This window comes from Leopardus geoffroyi, chromosome A2 (genome assembly GCF_018350155.1).
Source record: "Leopardus geoffroyi isolate Oge1 chromosome A2, O.geoffroyi_Oge1_pat1.0, whole genome shotgun sequence".
In the NCBI taxonomy this organism is placed as follows: domain Eukaryota; kingdom Metazoa; phylum Chordata; class Mammalia; order Carnivora; family Felidae; genus Leopardus; species Leopardus geoffroyi.
In genome coordinates this window covers 164,373,195-164,393,980 of record NC_059331.1, presented here as the reverse complement: position 1 = coordinate 164,393,980, position 20,786 = coordinate 164,373,195, and the positions used below count along the sequence as shown (strand labels likewise).

General features: G+C 38.9%; 1 protein-coding gene across 1 annotated transcript in view; it reads left to right on the top strand.

The window, feature by feature from the left end:
- Positions 1–20,786, top strand: part of KMT2C (lysine methyltransferase 2C) — a 285,187-nt gene that overhangs the window by 209,604 nt on the left and 54,797 nt on the right. The window contains 9 exon segments of the mRNA XM_045496257.1: positions 941–1,153; positions 5,999–6,127; positions 8,471–8,590; positions 11,532–11,662; positions 15,421–15,601; positions 18,858–18,962; positions 19,291–19,338; positions 20,337–20,474; positions 20,657–20,689. Coding sequence (XP_045352213.1) covers positions 941–1,153; positions 5,999–6,127; positions 8,471–8,590; positions 11,532–11,662; positions 15,421–15,601; positions 18,858–18,962; positions 19,291–19,338; positions 20,337–20,474; positions 20,657–20,689 — 1,098 coding nt within the window.

Below are 20,786 nucleotides of genomic sequence, written 5' to 3'. Positions count from 1 at the left end.
TCCTTACACAGGGCGTGTAAATGCTTAATTACTGAGGTATCTGACTTGCCACATGTTCCGTGCCTTTATCCTATGAGTGTTCATTCTGAATTCCCTGATGTCGGGTATCATTCCTGTCATTGATACGTATAAAGTGTTCATCTTATCCAGCTTTGGTGGGACACTGTTCCTATAAATCTTAGCCAATTGGCAGTGAAACAACCACCCTTAAAGTAATCATCAACTCTGTACTTGCTTTGGTTTCATTGATATATTACTGTGCTCAGTAATGAATTAGGAGAAGAAAGGTTCTAGTTAGCAAACAGGGATTTTTTTTTTTTTTTTTTTGGAATTAATGCAATCTATGTTTTTCTGAAATGGATCTGCTAGAGAGGTATCTTAATTGGATAGTTTTAAACTGCTGTTCTTTTTTCTAACAGTATTTGATATTGGATACTAAAACATTTGAATAGTATAGAAATTGTTGTAATAAATAGCAATTTTGTACATGTAAAAATGTGCAGGATTTCTCCTTACTTACTGCCTTTCCCTGACAGTGATTATATTGATACTTTGCTTTCTAGATGGGTTTCTCTTATGTAAATTGATCTCCCTGTTTCAGTCTGAAAAGATACTCCAGGAAAATGCTCATAGTTGAATAGCTGAAGCATTGCTTTTAGCTTCATTGCTTTCTTTCTAAATCCTTATTTTGATAATTGAGAAAAAATGCCAGGAAGATCATTTTTTAAAAACTTACAACTTCTCTGCTTAAAATCCAAAGAAGTTCAACCAATTATTTTTAGTTTTAATTGAGTACTGTTAATTATTTGTGCATTTCATAGATAATTGCTTTATAGTAGTCACATTCCCTTCACGTGGGTATTTTGGAACAGTAATCAACTTAGCAGTGAAAATTAAAGTGAGAGTTTTGATTTGTATCCTTGGGATATTGTAATTTTAGATCCACCCAAGACATACACCCAGGATGGTGTGTGTTTGACTGAATCAGGGATGACTCAGTTACAGAGCCTCACAGTTACAGTTCCACGAAGAAAACGGTCCAAACCAAAGTTGAAGTTGAAGATTATAAACCAGAATAGTGTGGCTGTCCTTCAGACCCCTCCGGACATCCAATCAGAGCATTCAAGGGATGGAGAAATGGATGATAGTCGAGGTAATACTAACTTATTTTCCATTGAATATGTTCGCAAGAATTAAAGTACATAAAATATCTTCCAAAATATATATGTTTTATCTCAGGGTAAATTCTACTGACTTAGGTAACCCTTGATGTGACCCTTGGCCTTTCTAAGTGAGTTGTCTTCTTGGGCTTTTCAGATTCTCTTCCTTTCACATGTCCTCTAGAGCAGACTGTCTTACATTATAGAAATCTCCAGGAACACCATTTTTTTGAGGATCACAGATGGGAAAGTTCAGAGGGCGCGACTCTAGTTTGTAAGGTAGCAGCTTAAACCTCAGATGCTGTGAGCTCAGATACCATGGCTAAGTTAAAGTAGCCTTGACCCATGTGTTTCTACCTGGAAAAACCATTATTAATGTTCAAGTGTAAATTTATGTTCACAGATGTTCATCATAAACTTCTCTGTTGATGAACATCTTCTCGATCCCAGTAGATATACAGGATTTTCTAGCTGAATCCTTGAGATGACAGAGTAATTTTAGTAGTGTGCAATTCAATAGGGGTTATATTTTTGCTTATCTGAAGAAGATCACTACAAGCTTATTTCTCTTTTGATTGGTTATCTCTTTTCTGCTGAGAAATAAATAATTACCTTTGCTCTATCATACCATGTTATTCAGCAGTATTTACTGAATGCCTACTCTGTGCTGGATATTGGAAGTCATGTCAGTGAACAAAGCAGATAGAATTCTCCACTCCTAAAACTCACTTTTTAATATTAGGAGAAAAGACCATTTTAAAATACGTAACATAGGAGTGCCTGGGTGGCTCAGTTAGTCTGACTCTTGATCTCAGCTCGGGTCTTTTTAATTTTTTTAATGTTTAGTTTTGAGAGAGAGGGAGGGAGGGAGACACAGAATCCGAAGCAGGCTCTAGGCTCCGAGCTGCCAGTATAGAGCCTGACATGGGGCTCAGACTCACAAACCACGAGGTTACGATCTGAGCTAAAGTCAGATGCTTAACCGACGAGCCACTCAGGCGCTCCTCAGCTCGGGTCTCGATCCTTGGGGTCCTGGGGTGGTTCAAGCTCTGCGTTGGGCTCTGTGATCATCATGGAGCCTACTCAAAAAATATATACATGCGTGTGTGTGTGCGTGTGTGTATCATAATAAACGAGTTACTAAAATGTGTTTGGGAAGTGCTGTAGAAAGCTAGCATTGGAATAAGAAGAATCGGTAGTGCATATGGTGACGCGAGGCATCAGATGAACTGAAAGCAGTATTTGAGCACAGACTTTAAAGAGGCGAGTGGGCTACTTGATTACCTGAGGGAAGAGCATCCCAGATGGCGAGAAAGCTATTGCACAGGCCGAGAGTAGGAGTGTGCCTAGCATGTTTGAGGAATGTGAAGACCAGTGTGTCCAGCAGTGAACAAAGGCGACAGTAGGAGGTGATGGATCAGAAGTCTAGCTATATTACAAAGATGTAATCATCAGGACAGTATGGCATTGGCACAAAACAGACACATAGACCAATGCAACAGAATAGAGAACCCAGAAATGGAAACGGGACAGAGACCTGCAAAAGAATGAATCTGGACCACTTTCTTAAACCAGACACAAAAATAAATCCAAAATGGATGAAAGACCTAAATGTGAGACAGGAAGCCATCAGAATCCTCGAGGAGAAAACAGGCAGCAACTCTTTGATGTTGGCTACAGCAGCTTCTTACTTGACACATCATCGGAGGCAAGGGAAACAAAAACAAAAATGAACTATTGGGATCTTATCAAGATAAAAAGCTTCTGCACAGTGAAGGAAACAATCAGCAAAATTAAAAGGCAAGTCACACAATGGGAGAAGATATTTGCAAATGACAGATAAAGAGTTAGTATCCAAAATCTATAAAGAACTTATCAAACTTAACACCCAAAAAAACAAATAATCCAGTGAAGAAATGGGCAGAAGACATGAATAGACACTTTTCCAAAGAAGACATCTAGTTGGCTAATAGATACATGAAAAGATGCTCAACATCACTCGTCATCAGGAAAATACAAATCAAAACCACAACGGATACCACCTCACGCCCGTCAGAATGGCTAAAATTAACAACTCGGGACACAACAGATGTTGGCGAGGATGCGGAAAGAGAGGAACCCTTTTGCTCTGTGGGTGGGAATGTTTGAAACTGGTGCAGCCGTTCTGGATGATGGTATGGCGGTTCCTCAGAAAGTTAAAGTAGAACTACCCTATGACCCAGCAATTGCACTATTAAGTATTTATCTAAAGGATACAAAAATGCTGGTCCGAAGGGACACATGTACCCCAATGTTTATAGCAGCACTGTCAACAATAGCCAAAGTATGGAAAGAGCCCAAATGTCTGTTGACTGATGAATGGATGAAGAAGATGTGGTATATACATACGATGGACTGTTACTTGGCGATGAAAAAGAATGAAATCTTGCCATTTGGAACAACGTGAATGGAACTAGAGTGTATAATGCTAAGTGAAATAAGTCAGAGAAAGACAAATATCTCATGATTTCACTCATATGTGGACTTTAAGGAACAAAACATGAACATAGGGGAAGAGAAGGAAAAATAAGATAAAACCAGAGAGGGCGGCAAACCATAAGAGACTCTTAAATCCAGAGAACGTGAGGGTTGATGAGGATGGGGGGGGAGATGGGTTAAATGGATGATGGGTATTAAGGAGGGCACTTGTTGGGATGAGTACTGGGTGTTCTATGAAGTGATGAATCACTGGGTTCTACTCTGGAAACCAATACTACACTGTATGTTAACTAACTTCAATTTAAAAAAAAAAAAAAAAAGTCGTCGTAAAGGAGAGAGGAGGCAAGACTGAGTAGGTCATACAGAGTTATAAGGCAATGCTTGAGCTTGTGGATGGAGGTAATTGGAGGTTACTGAGCAAATTGTGGTTTAATCTTACTCATATTTTATTAAAAAAATTTTTTTTAACATTTATTCATTTTTGAGAGAGAGACAGAGCATGAGTGGGGGAGGGGCAGAGAGAGAGGGAGACACAGAATCCAAAGCAGGCTCCAGGCTCCGAGCTGTCAGCACAGAGCCCGACGCGGGGCTCGAACTCATGAACTGCGAGATCATGACCTGAGCCGAAGTCGGACGCTCAACCGACTGAGCCACCTAGGCACCCCATAATCTTACTGATGTTTTAAATGGAACACCCGGTTGTAATGTGAATAGACCGTGAGGTCCAAGAGTTGTGGCACCTAGATCAGTTAGGAAGGTGCCACATTTGTGCAGGTCAGAGAGAATTGTGGCTTAGCATCAGTGTGTCTTTCATCAGTTAGTCCTCACATTTTCTTTGCAGTATGTTGTGTGTGGTTGGGAGAAAAACTTCCTGATGCTTTTGTATAACTGATGTTCAAATCCTATTAAGCACAAAATTTGATTTTAAAGTTTCGGGGCTTGTGAAGAAATAGTCTGTATATCTGGGAGGAATTGATCAGATTCCCATCCACCAGAGCACAGTGAAGAATTCTAGTGTCTAAGGACAGTGGGAAACCTGAAAAATGGTTCCACAGTTACTTAAATCTGGGAAATGCTGCATTTCACAGAATTTGGAAGATTTCTTGACAGTACACATGAATTCCCAAAGTATGAGATTATAGAGCCTTTTAAAAACGTGGCAGAACTGCAACAAAAAGGCCTGAGAAGGTTTTCCCTTTGACGACTGTTGCATAGGACAGCGTTCAGGGAAATGATGGGCATGTCTTCAGCGTGTAGCTTCCAGATTGGGTCCCTTGAAGGCGTGTCCCCTTGAAAGTGATTTTCTACGTGATGTCACACATAAGTACATCCTAGGGCCACGAGCCCACAAAGTCCACACGCATTTGTGATGCTCCTGGAACAGCACCTTTTCCTTGTAGCTTTTGTCAGCTGTTTACTCTTCGGATAAGTGGTTCTTCAGGAAAAATAAGTCATGAACGGTCATCTTAGCACATCAACAACAAATTCCTTGTGCAACAGAGGCAGACTTTTTTCTAATTCACTTACTAGTATCTGGAAACCTTGTTCACAGGCACGCGCGCACACACACACACACACACACATCCCAAATCCAAAGAAAACGGAAACACTGTGTTGTGTCTGAAGAGTGGGAAGACAGTGCCCCAGTATAGACCTTCCCAGTGTGAAAGGATGGATGTCTGGGGGTGTGAGCCTAAGGTCGTATTTAGGCTCCAGAAGGCAAAGGATGGGGGTGGAAGGATAGAGTGGAGCCAGGAATGGTAGTAAGCAGTGGAGGGAGAGAAGCAGCAGCAAGTGGCTAGGTCGTTACTGCCTGTAATGTTATCGCTAATCCTCTTAACTTTTTGATTTGTGGACAACTCATACATTCCCATGGTTTAAAACTGAAAAAGACGTAAGGGTAAGCAGTGAAAAGTGTCCCTCTCTCCCCTGTCCTCTTTTTTGGATGGACAGTTTTCGGTAATTAGGTAATATTCCGTTACCGCCATAGTTGGAGCTCAGAAGAGGGTTCTAGGCTGCAGAGACCGTCTTGTGGTCCTGAGCCGGAAGATGTAATTGAAGGCAAAGGGAAGATTTTTTTAAGTGCAAACTGACTTGTAGTTGTCTTTCTGAGCATTCTCTGCGTGTGTTTCCCCTTCCCTGATGCTTGTGTTTCATTTCCTGAAAACAGCACATTAAGCAACATGAATTCTACAACCATTTGGTGCCTTGTCCATCATTTTGTCACTTTCCCCACCTACTGGATGCACAATTAGAATGGCTCAGTGGCCACTTTGCCTTCTATTTCCTATTACATAGGAATTATGTATTTGGTAGATTTTTTTTTTCCAATTTTATCTGTGTATTTTTCTTTTTTCCAGAAGGAGAACTTGTGGACTGTGATGGGAAATCAGAATCTAGTCCTGAACGGGAAGCTGTGGACGATGAAACGAAGGGGGCGGAAGGAACAGACGGTGTGAAAAAGAGAAAAAGGAAACCGTACAGACCAGGTATCATCCTGAGCTGGACATTTTTTTTTTTTTTTTTTTAATTTTTTTTTTTCAACATTTATTCATTTTTGGGACAGAGAGAGACAGAGCATGAATGGGGGAGGGGCAGAGAGAGAGGGAGACACAGAATCGGAAACAGGCTCCAGGCTCTGAGCCATCAGCCCAGAGCCCGACGCGGGGCTCGAACTCACGGACCGCGAGATCGTGACCTGGCTGAAGTCGGACGCCTAACCGACTGCGCCACCCAGGTGCCCCCTGAGCTGGACATTTTAATGTAATCAAAACTTAGTTAATTTAACAAAAAATGTAATATTGAGGACTCCCAAGTATAATTAAATGAGCAAAATGAAATATAGCTCCTTAACTCTCCAAACTAAAACTTGAATGTCGTAATTGAAGAACTGAATGTGCATTTAGGTGGCAAATTCCTTAGGTCGAGTATGTGAATACGTCACAAAAAATGATTCTTTTAATGCCTTATCCCAATGTTTTATTTGTACTGGGACCTTTAAGGCCATTTGTATATTTTTCCTTTGATGCGTACTTCTGCAATTATTTTAATTTTCAGCATTCGTATTTACTATTTGTTATGTTAAAAAATTTTTTTTTACGTTTATTCATTTTTGAGAGACAGAGAGAGCATGAGTGGGGGAGGGGCGGAGGGAGAGGGAGACACAGAATCCGAAGCAGGCTCCATCCAGGCTCTGAGCTGTCCGCACAGAGCTTGAACTCACAGACTGCGAGATCATGACCTGAGTCAAAGTCGGACACTTAACCGACTGAGCCACCCAGGCGCCCCATATTTGTTATGTTTTTTTTTTTTTTTTTTAATGTTTGTTTATTTTTAAGACAGAGACAGAGCATGAACGGGGGAGGGTCAGAGAGAGAGGGAGACAGAGAATCTGAAACAGGCTCCAGGCTCTGAGCTGTCAGCACAGAGCCCGACACGGGGCTTGAACTCATGGACCCTGAGATCATGACCTCAGCCGAAGTCAGACACTTAACCAACTGAGCCACCCAGGCACCCCTGCTATGTTTTTAAAACTTATTTCAGTGTTTGTGCAGGAGCCAGTAAGTGTATAATGTGAGGGCGATATGACAGAGTTCTTAGGCTTCCTGAATTTATAGACCAGTTCATACACGACTGATTAAATTCTGATTTCCTCCCTGCCTCAGAGGTGGAGGGACATCTCGCTTGCTTATAAGATTTTATTTGCCTTATTGGAAAAAATTACTGAAACGGTCACAATGCAGCCCTTTTAGGCTTTCTTTAGGCACTTTATTCATGTCTGTTTACCAATCAGTGAGACATTAAGTCGAATCAATTCAGTCTTTAATCTTCTAGCTGCTTATATTGCATTGGTAAGAGTGTTGTAAATACCTTTTGAGGTGCAAGGAAGACCTTTCTCACTGTTGTATGTATTCTGTAAGACCTCAAGAAGGTAACTTTCCTTACAGGTGGGCCACATCTGAAACAAGGACCTAGATTAGCTTCATCCAAGTCACTGCATGAAAATCACTTCATTTCTTCCTAATTTGGAGGCTTATTACTATACATACGTTTTTAGACACTGCAAACTCCTTCTAGGAGCTAACATTTATTGTGTTTTTTCCCTTTGATTCTGCCTTCCATGAAGGTCATCTCTGTGACTGAGGGAGCCATTAGGTCACAAAGTGGGTTCGACTTACTTTTGACTGTGTGTCAGGCTCTAGTCTATGGGCTTTACATCTGGCAAGTTATTGAGTCCTTATGATGCATGTATGAGGAGGAGTTAGATGCCATCCCTGTTTTACCAGTGAGGGAACTGGGAACACTTAAACATTAGATAGCTTGCCCAAAGTCACAGAGGAACCAGAGTTAGAATTTCTGCTTTTCATTATAGAGCTGAATGTGTCTCATGTCCAAGGGCCTTAAGTAGACACATTACCCCTGAAGTCATACTGACTTTGTTTGGATCATCTAGTTTTGTTTATATCTTGTATTTATTCTCTGTAGCTAATGTACAAATAATTTGAAAGATGATAGTTGAGTTACTTAATATCTGCTAAATAAGTATAATTCACTGTAATATTTACTCTGATGCTGCTTAGAAGAGGAAATGCACGCAGTCTTTCTATACTCTAATAATGTCTTTTTATACCTGTTTGGTTAGCGATAAGGTAACAGTAGTTTTGACCTCTTTTAATTTGCTTATTTCAAACTCTTGTGTATAAAAATGATTATTTAAAGTAGCCCACATTGAATTTGGGAAATGCCCCAGTATTTGAGCAGTGTCACCCTGCTTTGAAAATACAGAGAGCAATCAGTTATTTACCAGGCTGACCAATTTCTTTTTTGGTTAGGTATCGGTGGATTTATGGTACGGCAAAGAAGTCGAACCGGGCAAGGAAAAACGAAAAGATGTGTCATTAGAAAAGATTCTTCAGGCTCTATTTCTGAGCAGTTACCTAACAGAGATGATGGTATGGTACTGATTTTGTTTAACTCCCTTTTCTTGCTGTCTCTATGGAAAAGAACCGTCCTAAATAATGCTGCAGTCACAACCTTATTGCTTCTTACTGATCATGGTTGTGAGTGCCTGTGGAGTTCATACCTGTAATACAGAAATGAGGTTTCATAAAGAAAAAGATTTAAATCCAACAGAGTATATTCCTCTGAGATTTTTTTTTTTTTTTTTAATTTTTTTTTTTTTTTCAACGTTTATTTATTTTTGGGACAGAGAGAGACAGAGCATGAACGGGCGAGGGGCAGAGAGAGAGGGAGACACAGAATCGGAAACAGGCTCCAGGCTCTGAGCCATCAGCCCACAGCCTGACGCGGGGCTCGAACTCACGGACCGCGAGATCGTGACCTGGCTGAAGTCGGACGCTTAACCGACTGCGCCACCCAGGCGCCCCTCTGAGATTTTTTTAAAACAAGTTTCTTTCTGTCTTAAGTGAAATATAAACAGGTTAGGGACCGAATCACTTAGTTAAACCGGGTGCTTCCTGATCATCTCACAAAAGGCCTTTCTTCGCCCGTCTTAGCTGCTTGGTATAAAATTGGAGACTTTACTTTGTTGAAAGTGACAGGGTACTACAACAATTTTAAACCAAATTGTATAATGTTTTAGAAATATGTCTTCCAATTAATATTCTGTCATCCTCACTTAGATCCTCAAAGAACGCTAAATCATTAAGTCACAGCTTGAGAGTTGGTTCTGATGAACACTTTGTGTCGGTATGGTCAGAGTCTGTATGCTGTACGTGTTTTAAATGCTTTCTGTAGGATATGAGAAAAAGATGTTTTCAGCATGTGCCCTGATTGGAGTTCTTCCATTATGAAGAGGTGGGGTTTTAACCTGTGAATTAATGAAAATTACAAATTGCATTTTTAAAAGGAAGCACTAGATGCTTTTAAAGGAGTTCCTAATATGACTGTAACAGTATGATTGTAATATAATAAGCCCTACGAAATGTGACATGTCCGATGAGCCTGGTTTTGTGTTTTCCTTCTCTCTCTATTCTGCCGTCATAGTTTAGTTGTGTTGGGTTAGTGTTTTATCCCTTCACGTGTCGTATCGAGAGTGATCCATTGAGTTTTTATCTTCTTATGCGTTGTTTCTCTTTCTGAATTGAATTGCTAAGTGCTAAGATACTTTCTCGTTTCTCTATAGCTTACTCCTTCCTAGTCTCAGTCCTCTGTTAACTTCCTTATGTGTCTAAGTAACACAGAGCAGAAGTATTAAAGCCTGTGCACATGTGTGAGTCTACAGATGCCCCTCCTGCCCTTTCCCATGTGCCTCATTTCGTTGTGTTTATTGTGTGACATAGATACATACATACACATAATATGTTACTTTTTATTTATGTATTTTTTTTACTGTGAGTTCATATTCTTTAGAACATTGTCTGAACTTGGTTGAGGAGTGAATTGCAGGTGGCTTCTTTCAGAGACTGCGTCTGTTACCACCAGGAGCATGAGGTGCTACCACCCCAGTACTTCTTTAGCTTGAAGAATTTAGCTTCAATTCTTAGCTTGAAGTTTTTTGGTCCGCCTGTATTCTATAAATCCGGATTTCTTACATATTAGGGTTATGTTGAGTTTATGAACTCTCAGGGAAGATTTTCACTTTTTGCCTTTCTACCCAGCACCCAATTCCCTGACAAGTTGACAAGTTCTTGGCGGTTGGTGGTGGAGAGGGGGAGGGGGAGGTGAGTGATGTATGGGGGATGAGGGGGTTGGGAGGGTGTATTTCTTGTTATGCCAACTCTGAGCGTGGAATCCTTCAGGGTCTCACCTTTATCACCTTTATGGGAGGCACCTCTGGTTAATCACTATGCCGAGGAGGGAGAGGCCTTGAACTTGGTCTTCTAGTCTCCCATTGCTCAGGAGGCTCTGAAAACCTGAGCTCAAGGTCACTGCATTTTAGCAGAACTTCAGAGAGCTTTACTTGGTTCTTTGCTTAATTCTTTCTGTGGTTCCTGTCTTACCTTAATTTGTTGGTCTTTAAGGATTCTTTATTTTCTGGTAGATTACTGGTACATTTAAAAAGATAGTTAAAAAAAATGTTTATCCACCATTTGTAGTTGTTTTTAGAAGTCAGTTCCCTTACATACTCTGGCAACAGAAGTGCCCACATTGATTTTTAGGAGGGATGTACTGTTTGCCTTGGGAACATGAGCCTGTCATTTGATTGCTCACTTATCTGCTCTACGTAGTGGACTTACTTCTTCGCTAATTTCATAGATCAAAATTTTGTTTTATTTCCTTTTCTCTGATTGATTTTAAGATTGAGCATTCATAGCATATTTACAAGCGTTTTTGTAGGTGGTGATATGTTAGTATAATATGTACGACAGAAACCTAATTTGCAATAAATCCTTGAACTTGGAATTGCTGGATTGAAGACTACACTTTCCGAAAGACTTCTGTTGGATATGCCCAGGAAACCCTTCGGAAAGATTGTTCCTGCCTTTAGTTGCCTTTAGAAGTATACGAGTAGCCCTTTCCCCATACGCATAAGCACTGAGTACTTTTATTGTTTTAATTTTTAACAAAATGTTGATGTTAAAGGAAACAGTTTGCTGCTTTGCGAGTAAGGAAATACTCATTAAGAGACAAAAGTAAACATAGACTGATACTAAATAGACATGCAGTGAATTTTTTATGATGCTTAAAAGTTCCTAATAAACTTGCTTTGACATCTGTTTGTGAAAAAGTGTGTCTGTCAAGTCATGTTGTATGCCTTAAACTGGCATAGTATTGTACACCAATTATATCTCAATAAAACTGGAGAGAAAAAAGAAAAAGCTTGTTTGTTTATATGGATCTGTGTATGTTGGTAAGCTGTAAAGTTACTTTGGGTGGATTTGTCTGACAGTATTGAACATCACATATTTATAAATGTGACTATTGTTTCAGGCTGGAGTGAGCACTTACCAGATACACTAGTTGATGAATCTGTTTCTGTTACTGAAAACACTGAAAAAATAAAGAAGAGATACCGAAAAAGGAAAAATAAGCTTGAAGAAACGTTCCCTGCCTATTTACAAGTAATATTTTGCTTTACATTATATTGTATAGTTTATTAACAAGAGAAATGTAATGTATTGAGTTTTGAAAAATAGCTTTATTTTTGTTAATGTTTTACTCGTTTTTAATTACGTATTTTAAATGCCAGCTTTACTTTTCAGAAGCCCATAAAAATTAACATTTACTTTTTTGTGTTTTGGTACTTTTCAAAAAGTTCTTTTTTATTCCAGTTTTTCACTTCTAAATGTTTCATAAGACATACAAGGACATTTTGAACTGGGAAAAGCTCATTCTTCCAAAGCAGTCGCACTCGTGTGCTCCCCAAACCCACGTCCTATGGACAGCTCCCTTTGCCAGTGCAGGTTAGAGTAATTATAGTCACTGAATAAAGTTGGGTTTTTAGCAGCCAGAGTTACAGCTTTTAATAATTGGTTACCACTTTCAGAGGCCAGTGATCCAAAGTTTTAAGTGGAATTGTTTTTGTCTTCTAAAACATACATCAGAGGGGCGCCTGGGTGGCGCAGTCGGTTAAGCGTCCGACTTCAGCCAGGTCACGATCTCGCGGTCCGTGAGTTCGAGCCCCGCGTCGGGCTCTGTGCTGACGGCTCAGAGCCTGGAGCCTGTTTCGGATTCTGTGTCTCCCTCTCTCTGACCCTCCCCCGTTCATGCTCTGTCTCTCTCTGTCTCAAAAATAAATAAACGTTAAAAAAAAAAATGATGAGAAGTATAAAAATCATCTACTCATTTGAATAGAGTTTTTTGTTTAATAAACTTTTCGTTTAATAAACTTGTAAGCATAATATGTAGTATGTGGTAATATACATGAGTGTAAGTTTTTATTAGACAACTAATCCATAAGGTCAGTGTCCATTTTAGAGAGAGAGAGAGAGAGAGCGAGCGAGCACTCGTGGGCACGAGGCAAGGGGGAACAGAAGATCTCCTCAACAGGCTCTGCCCTGACAGCAGAGAGCCCATTGCTGGGCTCGAACTCACAAACTGTGAGATCATGACCTGAGCCAAAATCAGACACACAACCAACTCAGCCGCCCAGGGGCCCCGAGGGCAGTGTCCGTTTTAGAGCCGAGCCTTTAAGGTTGGAGTCCTGGGCTTGAGTATTGCCCTCCTGCCAGTTAGCGATGTGATCTCATTCCCATCGACACCTGTGTGCCAAGAAATGTTGAGAGATTAAGAATTATGTGTGTAAAGTACTTGTGCCCTACGTGTCATCAGTCTTTAATAGTATGTTTTGTTTTTCCCTTCAAATACCTAGCTGTGTAACTTCTTTTTAACCATATAATAGTGATTGTATTGGTCAGAAAATACTCCCACCTTTATTGTTTAGATTCTCTTTAACTGCATCCTTTTTGTTGTCTTTTAATAATCCTTGTGTTGTCCCTTTTAATAATCCTTTCTTGAGAATATTGAGTAGAATACCTGCTTCTCCTTTCCTTGATCCTTCTGTAGAGTGTGATCTTCTTTGGCTGTTTATGAACATATGAAAACTGACCGTTTCATACATTGAAAAAGAGCCTTTAAAAGTAGTGGATCTGACTTCCTGATTAACTGCTGTAATCTTGATCTCCTGAACTGGACTGTTTCCTCCAGTGTGCATCAGTAATACCTAATGGGTTTGTTTTTTCTTGAGGCGGGGGCTGGGGGGCGGGGTGGGGAGCGATGTGGAGGAAGCCATTGTAGTGATACTGTTTCTTGAGGTAGAGCTGTAATTTCCCCCATTGACTGGGGGAGTACATAGTGATGAAAGCCACAGGGATTCAGCAGCCATTATTCCAGTTTTTCTTTATTAATCGTAACAGTGTCTAGGTAAACTATAAATAATTGTATAATCTGTCAAATAGATTTGTGTGGTCTCCTAAGACCTAGTGCTCCTGTCTACCTTAGGAGCCCCTGTAGTAGATTTAAAATCTCTGGTTGGTTCTTGGAGTCACATTGTCAAATTAGAAACCACGTGGAGCCATTCCTTTATATAAAATTAATATAAAACCATCAAATTAATAGGAATATTACGGTTTTTGATAGCACTGAAATCCTCATGAGTTATTAAAAAAAATTGTTGCTAATCATGATGTCAGATTGAATACTGAAGGCATGAAATAAATGGTTTCTAAATTTTAAGATGCTCTACTCTTCAACATTTTTCCTAATGATAAAAGTATCACTGGTATAAGAAACAAACCATCCTCTACCCAGTGGTGAGCTTTGCTGATTTTCAAATTTCTTTTTTTTTCCTTTAAAAATTTTTAATGTTTATTTATTTTTGAGAGAGAGACAGAGCCAGGGAGGAAGGGGGGCGGGGGGGAGACACAGAATCCAAAGCAGGTTCCAGGCTCTGATCTGTCAGCACAGAGCCCAATGCGGGGCTCGAACTCACAAACCATGAGATCATGACCTGAGCCGAAGTGGGCCGCTTAACCGACTGAGCCACCCAGGCGCCCCTCAAATGTCTTTTTCATACTGAAACAACTTGTTCATTTCAAAAATGTCAAAATTTCAAATCCATCATCACCTTGATCAGGTTTCACAAATAGCTCCTTCCCCATCCCCTTTCAGAAGTTAGCATTGTTAACAGTTTGTTATTTATCCTTTCAGAACCTCTTAATTTATTATTAAATTATGAGTGAAAGTAATCTTAGTTTGTATTTTATGTTTTGCTGGACATATCATTCAACTTGTTTTCTTTTAATTCTGTATTTCAGAGCTTTTCTTCGATAGCATAGCTCTATGTCCTTTTAGAATGTTGATGTGTTTTATAGTTTGGGTGTCTGTAATTTATTTAGTCCTATGCCTTTTGACAGACCAATTGAAGCTGTTTCCTCCTGTGGTACTATAAAAAAATGCTGCAGCGAGCCTTTTCCTGTATATGTATCTTTTGCAAGAGTGTGTTAAATGTTGATTTTCTTCAAAATTGGCCTCTACAAAGGATCCCTTTTCCAGACAGACCACCTTACAGAAAATAGACTAAAGCGGAATTGTTGGGTTGAAGTGAAGTGGAGGGGGGGGGGGGGGGGGGCGGAGTTCCAAGGGCTTCCTTTTGTCCTCTTTATTGATCCTTGAGAAGTTTTGGAGAGGTCCTTGCATTGTAAGGAACACAGCTTGAAACACTAGTCTCTAGATTAGTGGAAGTACATTGAAACGGAGAAATGTTAATATGAATAAGTGAATGAAAAGCCAAAAGCCTTTAACAGCAGTAAATTTTGTGCACATACTATGTTTCAAATGAGTATAAAAACCCTCTTTCAGATTTATAGCATGTTAAGTCTTTAATGTGGTTATGTGAGTCAATATGAGGTTACTAAATCTACCTGAAGTATGTAAATATTAAAGCTATAGATCAAACCGTTGTGCTATTCTCTGCAAGTAATCTATAAGTATTAATAATATTTATGAAGCTTTAGTTTTTCTTATAATATGAATGAAGGTGCCAATGGTATTATAAATTTATCAATTTTTAAATTTAATTGTAGCCGAATCTCCTGGAATTATTGGATTATTGTATCTCAGTACAATTGTGTGGTTTTATATGCATAATTTTGTCTCTAGTAAAACTATAAAAATTTGTTTAAAAATAAGGGGAAATCTATATAAAAGAATTGACAGGTTATTTCTAAATTGTTTATATATTTCTATGTGCAGTTTCTGTATTCTTGAATACCAAGTTTTTGTGTTAGTTCTGCCTTCTTGTCAAAACAGCAGAATTACCTGTTAACCCTCTTAGAACTTTATAACTAAGTCATTTTCGTATGTGCTTATCTTTACCTAGGAAGCTTTCTTTGGAAAAGATCTTCTAGATACAAGTAGACAAAACAAGCTAAGTTTAGATAATCTATCAGAAGATACGGCTCAACTTTCATATAAAACAAACATGAGCACAAATTTCTTGGATCCTTCCTTAGATCCACTCCTTAGTTCATCATCAACTCCAGCAAAACCTGGAACGCACGGTATGTGGAATAATTTGCAGATGTGTTCTTTACCATATGGAATTCGTATTCCTTGTAATTAAACCTTTGAAATGCTTTAGTTTGGCCTCATATGCATTTTAAAAATCAGCCTCATTGAAGTATAATTTGCATTCAGTAAATGCAACTATTTTAAGTGGACAGGTCTAGAAGATTTGGTAAAGAAATTTATCTGTGTAACTACCACCAAAATCAAGAGTTGCAAAGGAAAATATTCAGTTTATAACATGCTGCGGATAATGTACAGAGGTGTGTGATTTTGCCATAGTTGAGTAATAAATGTAACAGTCTTTGACTTAAACGAGGTAGATTTTTGTTAATTTCATGGCCGTAAGAAATTCAAAAGAGGAAAACAAAAGAATGCTGTAGTCAGGAACTGGCTGACAGACTGTGTTAATACGGTGGAGTATGTTGTGTTACATCACGGTTTGTTACTACTGACACTTACTACTGTTTGGGCCAGAGAAGTCTTTGTTGGAGGGTGGCACTGTGGTGCCCCGTGGGTCACTTAGCACCTCTGTCCTTATGATGTCATGATGATCAGAAATGTTGCCAAATGTCCCCTGTATTGACAACCCCTACCCTAGGTAGAGTGACTATGGGGACTATTGAGAAGCAGAAAAAGGTATGAGAAATAACATTTATAAAGTACTGTTAATGTCAACAAAGATCTAGAAGCTTAAGTAGTTCAGCATGTAGGAGTTGTGATCATAGAACTTTCCCCCACTTCCAGATTTTTGTCTCACTATCAGTTATAAATTAATGTTTTTCTGACAAGCTTCCTTTTTGCCATTAGAGTTTTTACTCAGTAAATTTTATAACTCAATTTTGAAAGTAATCTTAAGGTGACCTTTTACTGAAAGATGACTTTTGATATATTAAGTAGTCACAATTCCATTAACCTGGCATTACCCTAGTTGACATGCAGTCTTTTAACTTCTTGAAATGATTAGAAGCAATCTTACCAACCCCCTTGTATGCATACAGGATGTCCAATCTTCCTTATTGTGAGCAACAGTGAAGTTAAAGGAGTGACCTGAAGGCCATGCTTTTTATTTGTTTAATCTTGGCAGATCATTTTAATTCTGTTGTTTTCAGTACCTAGCTGCTCTTATCCATGTCTATGTATTGTTAAAATACATATTGAAAGACCTGTAGACCCTTCAAAGGGTATCTTACTATGAAAATCCATTTAGATAGAAGTTACTTGCACTTGAGTTTTTATGAGGAAGAGAACTGATGCTGGGCAGAAGGCATATTGTAGCGGGAGAAAACATGGATAAGTTCACGAAGCCGCTGAGAATGGTTGGGTGACGAAGCCAAAGTGTGGAGGGCCGGAGTAGAACCCACTCTGGAACCCAGACGACACGGACATTCTCTGCAGTTGGACTCTTGACAGTCTAATGGGCAACTTAACTAGTCATAGCGGCTTGTTGTTGGGTTTCGTTCATTGTAGTCCATTCCATCAGTTCTAATGATGTGTTGGTAGGATAGAAAATCCCTTTTGTCAAGTGGGGTGAACTTTGAAAACGTGGTTTAAAAAAATGTTACTTGTAATTTATGTAGTAGAATTCTGTTGGTTTAACACACACACACACACACACACACACACACACACACACACACACGATCCCTAAATGAATTATCCACTTGAATTTTCCTTCAAATGTCTAGAGAATACACTATTGAAGTAAGCTTATTTCTCTAAACACTTAACAAATATTTGGGCATTTCATTTACACAAGTTTTCATTTTGAAAGATTATAATCTTCTGTATGTATGAATTCTATTTGACAAGTGTTTGTTCAGTGGGACAAGACTATTTGTGTCTTACAGGGATATTTGCTCTAGAATCTTACCGTTTTTTATGGGCCCTCCCCCCTTTTTAAAGTAAAAACATAGCTGACCTGGATTAAAACATTCAGATTTACCTTAACTTAAATGACTGATGTAATTATTAAAGCTAATCGATTATCTTACTGATGAGTCCAGAGGCCTTTGGAGAACTCCTCCACTCTTCATTATCTCACACCACACACCTGATACCATCCACAAACTTGTCTCTGCCTTCAAAATGTATCCCAAAGTCAGCCATGTCCTATCTCCCCTCTCCCTGCAGCTCTGGTGCCCGCATCACCACTTCTCACCTAGACTTCCCATGCTGCTGGCGCTCCCCCCGCCCCCAGGCAGCCGGCACTTTCCCTGTAAGAGTCAGTCCTGTGCCCTGCGAGCCATCAGCCTTCGACCAACTTCCCGTTCTTTATATTGTGGACTAAAGCTCAGTCTTCACCATGACTTATAAACCATACATAATCTCACTTTGCTGCCTTTTTCATTTCCTATCACTCCTTCTCTCCATTACTACAGTCAACCACACTGGCCACACTTGGCAAAACCCTTCCTGCTCCAGTCTTTCCATCTGCTTTTCCCTCTGCCTGGAGTATTCGCTCTGTCTTCCTGCGTATCACTCCCTTACTCCGTTTATATTTACCCTTGGTCATGTCCTTTAAAAGGTCTTCCCTGACTACTTTATCTAATAGTTTGTCACCTCCACATCTTATTCTTATCCTTTTTCCTTGTTCTCTTCATAGCATTTATACTGATACCATTTATTTATTAACTCCTTCTGTGAAAGTCAAGTAGGCATGCACTTTGTTTTGGTTATTCTGAATTCCCGGTGGCTGGAACAATGCCTTTTAACATAGTCCATCGACATAATTCTGTGGGTACTGACATTTTTTGGATAAATAAGTGAACGATTAATCAGTATTAAGATCAGAGTTGGAAACAGGCATTGAACTATACTTCACAAGAAACTTCTAAGTAATGGGTTTGACTTTCATATTTTATTTATCTTCTGTGTTTTATTTTCTAATGTCACTTTTAGAGATGCTACTTTCTTAATGCATTTTCTTGCTTTGTTATAGCATTCTGTTTCACTTTTATTGCATTTATTTATTTTATTGATCTTTATTTTAAGTTTTATTTTATTGTTGAGATACATTAGTCACAAAACAAAAAAGTCTTAATTTTTAATGTTTTGTTATTCAAAACATTGGCGTGTGCTGTCTTTGAAAAATTCCTTATTTTAGAAGTAATAATCTTAACTTTTTATGATTCTAGCACTTAGCTTCTGTGTAGTCTAGATATTTAGTGAGTGGTTGAATGAGTGAGGGTGTTTTAGAATGTAATGTCTAGGACAATATTGAGACTTTAAAAATATACTTGCTATGCTTAGGTACGACTGATGACCCCTTAGCTGATATTTCTGAAGTCTTAAACACAGATGATGACATTCTTGGAATAATTTCAGATGACCTTGCAAAATCAGTTGATCATTCAGGTATATATGTCTATATTTGTCTAGTGTCTGTTTTATGATACGATGAGAGGTATATGTGTGTGTGGAACAAGTTTAGTCTTTTCTCTGAAACTGAAAAAACGTTTGTTTTGGCTTTGTCAAAGAACTCATCATTTTATTTGATCTACCTCAGCTTTTCTGCTTTAGGAGAGGAAATAGCAAGTTAATTTCTGTTGCCTTTCTAATTGCATCAAACTTAAGGCTTGTTGCCCTACAGTCTTGCTGTATCTTGTTTCTTCTTTTGTTTGCATTGCCCCTCACTTCCCGGTCCCGTGGTAATCATCCATTTTATTTGGTTTGGGTCTTGTAGGTCTTGATTTATGCACTTTCCAGGTTGAGAGCTCGCCTTTTCCATTTGGTAAGAAACTGAGTAATGGATGACGGCTGACTAGAAGTAGTCTTCTTTTTTATGGTGATTTCAGCTGAAACAGCCTGTAGGTGCATGCGTGTTGCTAGAGTGCTAATTTGTCACTAATCCATCCTTGCTTTTCCTCTGTGCGTGCAGCTGAAGCATGGTGCAGCTGTGCTGTGCTGTGGATGACTTTACCAGCAGCCCCTCTTTTGTTTTGTTTTGTTTTTTTAATGGACGGTTTTATTCTTGTTAATACGTAATTTATAATATTACCCACATGTTAGAGAGTTAATTCCTAATATAGGATCAAAGAAGAGCAGACTACATTTAGTTTTTAATGGCAGCAGTACTGAGAGAGCGTGAGAAAGTAGACGATAGACCACTTTTAAATGTGACTTTTGCCTAAAAACCAATGTATACGAAACAAAGCCCGTTATTTTAGGAACATAAGCAATGTCTTGTTTTGTGACTACAGAATATTTCCAAAACATGGTCTGTAGTTGAAATTATTCACAAAAGGATAAAGTTTACTAACCATTGAGAATTTTAGAGCATTTCATTATGTGAGATTCTATCCCTCCTGTGTCCTACACTACATATGATAGTTGAGCTATGCATCTGAAACCACTATTTTCCAAGTTAAAGCAGTTGGCTGTATATTGAATACTGTATATTCAGTCTTCTTGTAGATTCCAAAGTAATAATGTGGTGCTTATTTTTTGTGGACGTTCAGACTCAGGAGTGTTCTTCTGTTCCTCAGGAGATGTGTTTTCTTCGATTAAAATATAACTTTAAGTGGCACCTAAGTTTACAAATACATCGTGCCTGATTTTTCCTGATGTGACTATTCAGATTGATACAAGAATCCTGATTAGTTTAGAATTGCAAACTTTTCATTGCTCCGTTTTAATCATATTGTCGTGTATTAATGCCAGTAAACAGTGTCATGCATTTTACGTGACTATTCAGGATTCGCTTTTAACCTACTTACTCTGCCCCTCCAGCCGGCATAGATATTGGTCCTGTCGCTGATGATGCATCGTCTTTGCCTCAGCCAAGTGTCAATCCCAGTTCACGACCACTAAGTGAAGAGCAGCTAGATGGAATCCTCAGTCCTGAGCTAGACAAAATGGTCACAGATGGTAAAATATTTGCCCTACATCTAGGCTTTCTAAAAGACATGAGTAAATATGATTTTCAAAGATTTCTGCATGCTTCTTTATAATTTAACTTCTGTTCTGATCATTTCTGTGTCAAATGCTATTTTGTATCCGTATGTTGAAATGGTAGTTGTTAATGTTTCTATTTCTTTATTTTATCCTAGGAGCAATTCTTGGAAAGTTATATAAAATTCCAGGTATTTGTGTTCTGTATTTCGAGTTTCTGACAATGGCATTCCAGGTGCTTTGGCTCGGTAGTCTCTTCATCTCATTACCGCTACGATTCTGTCTCAC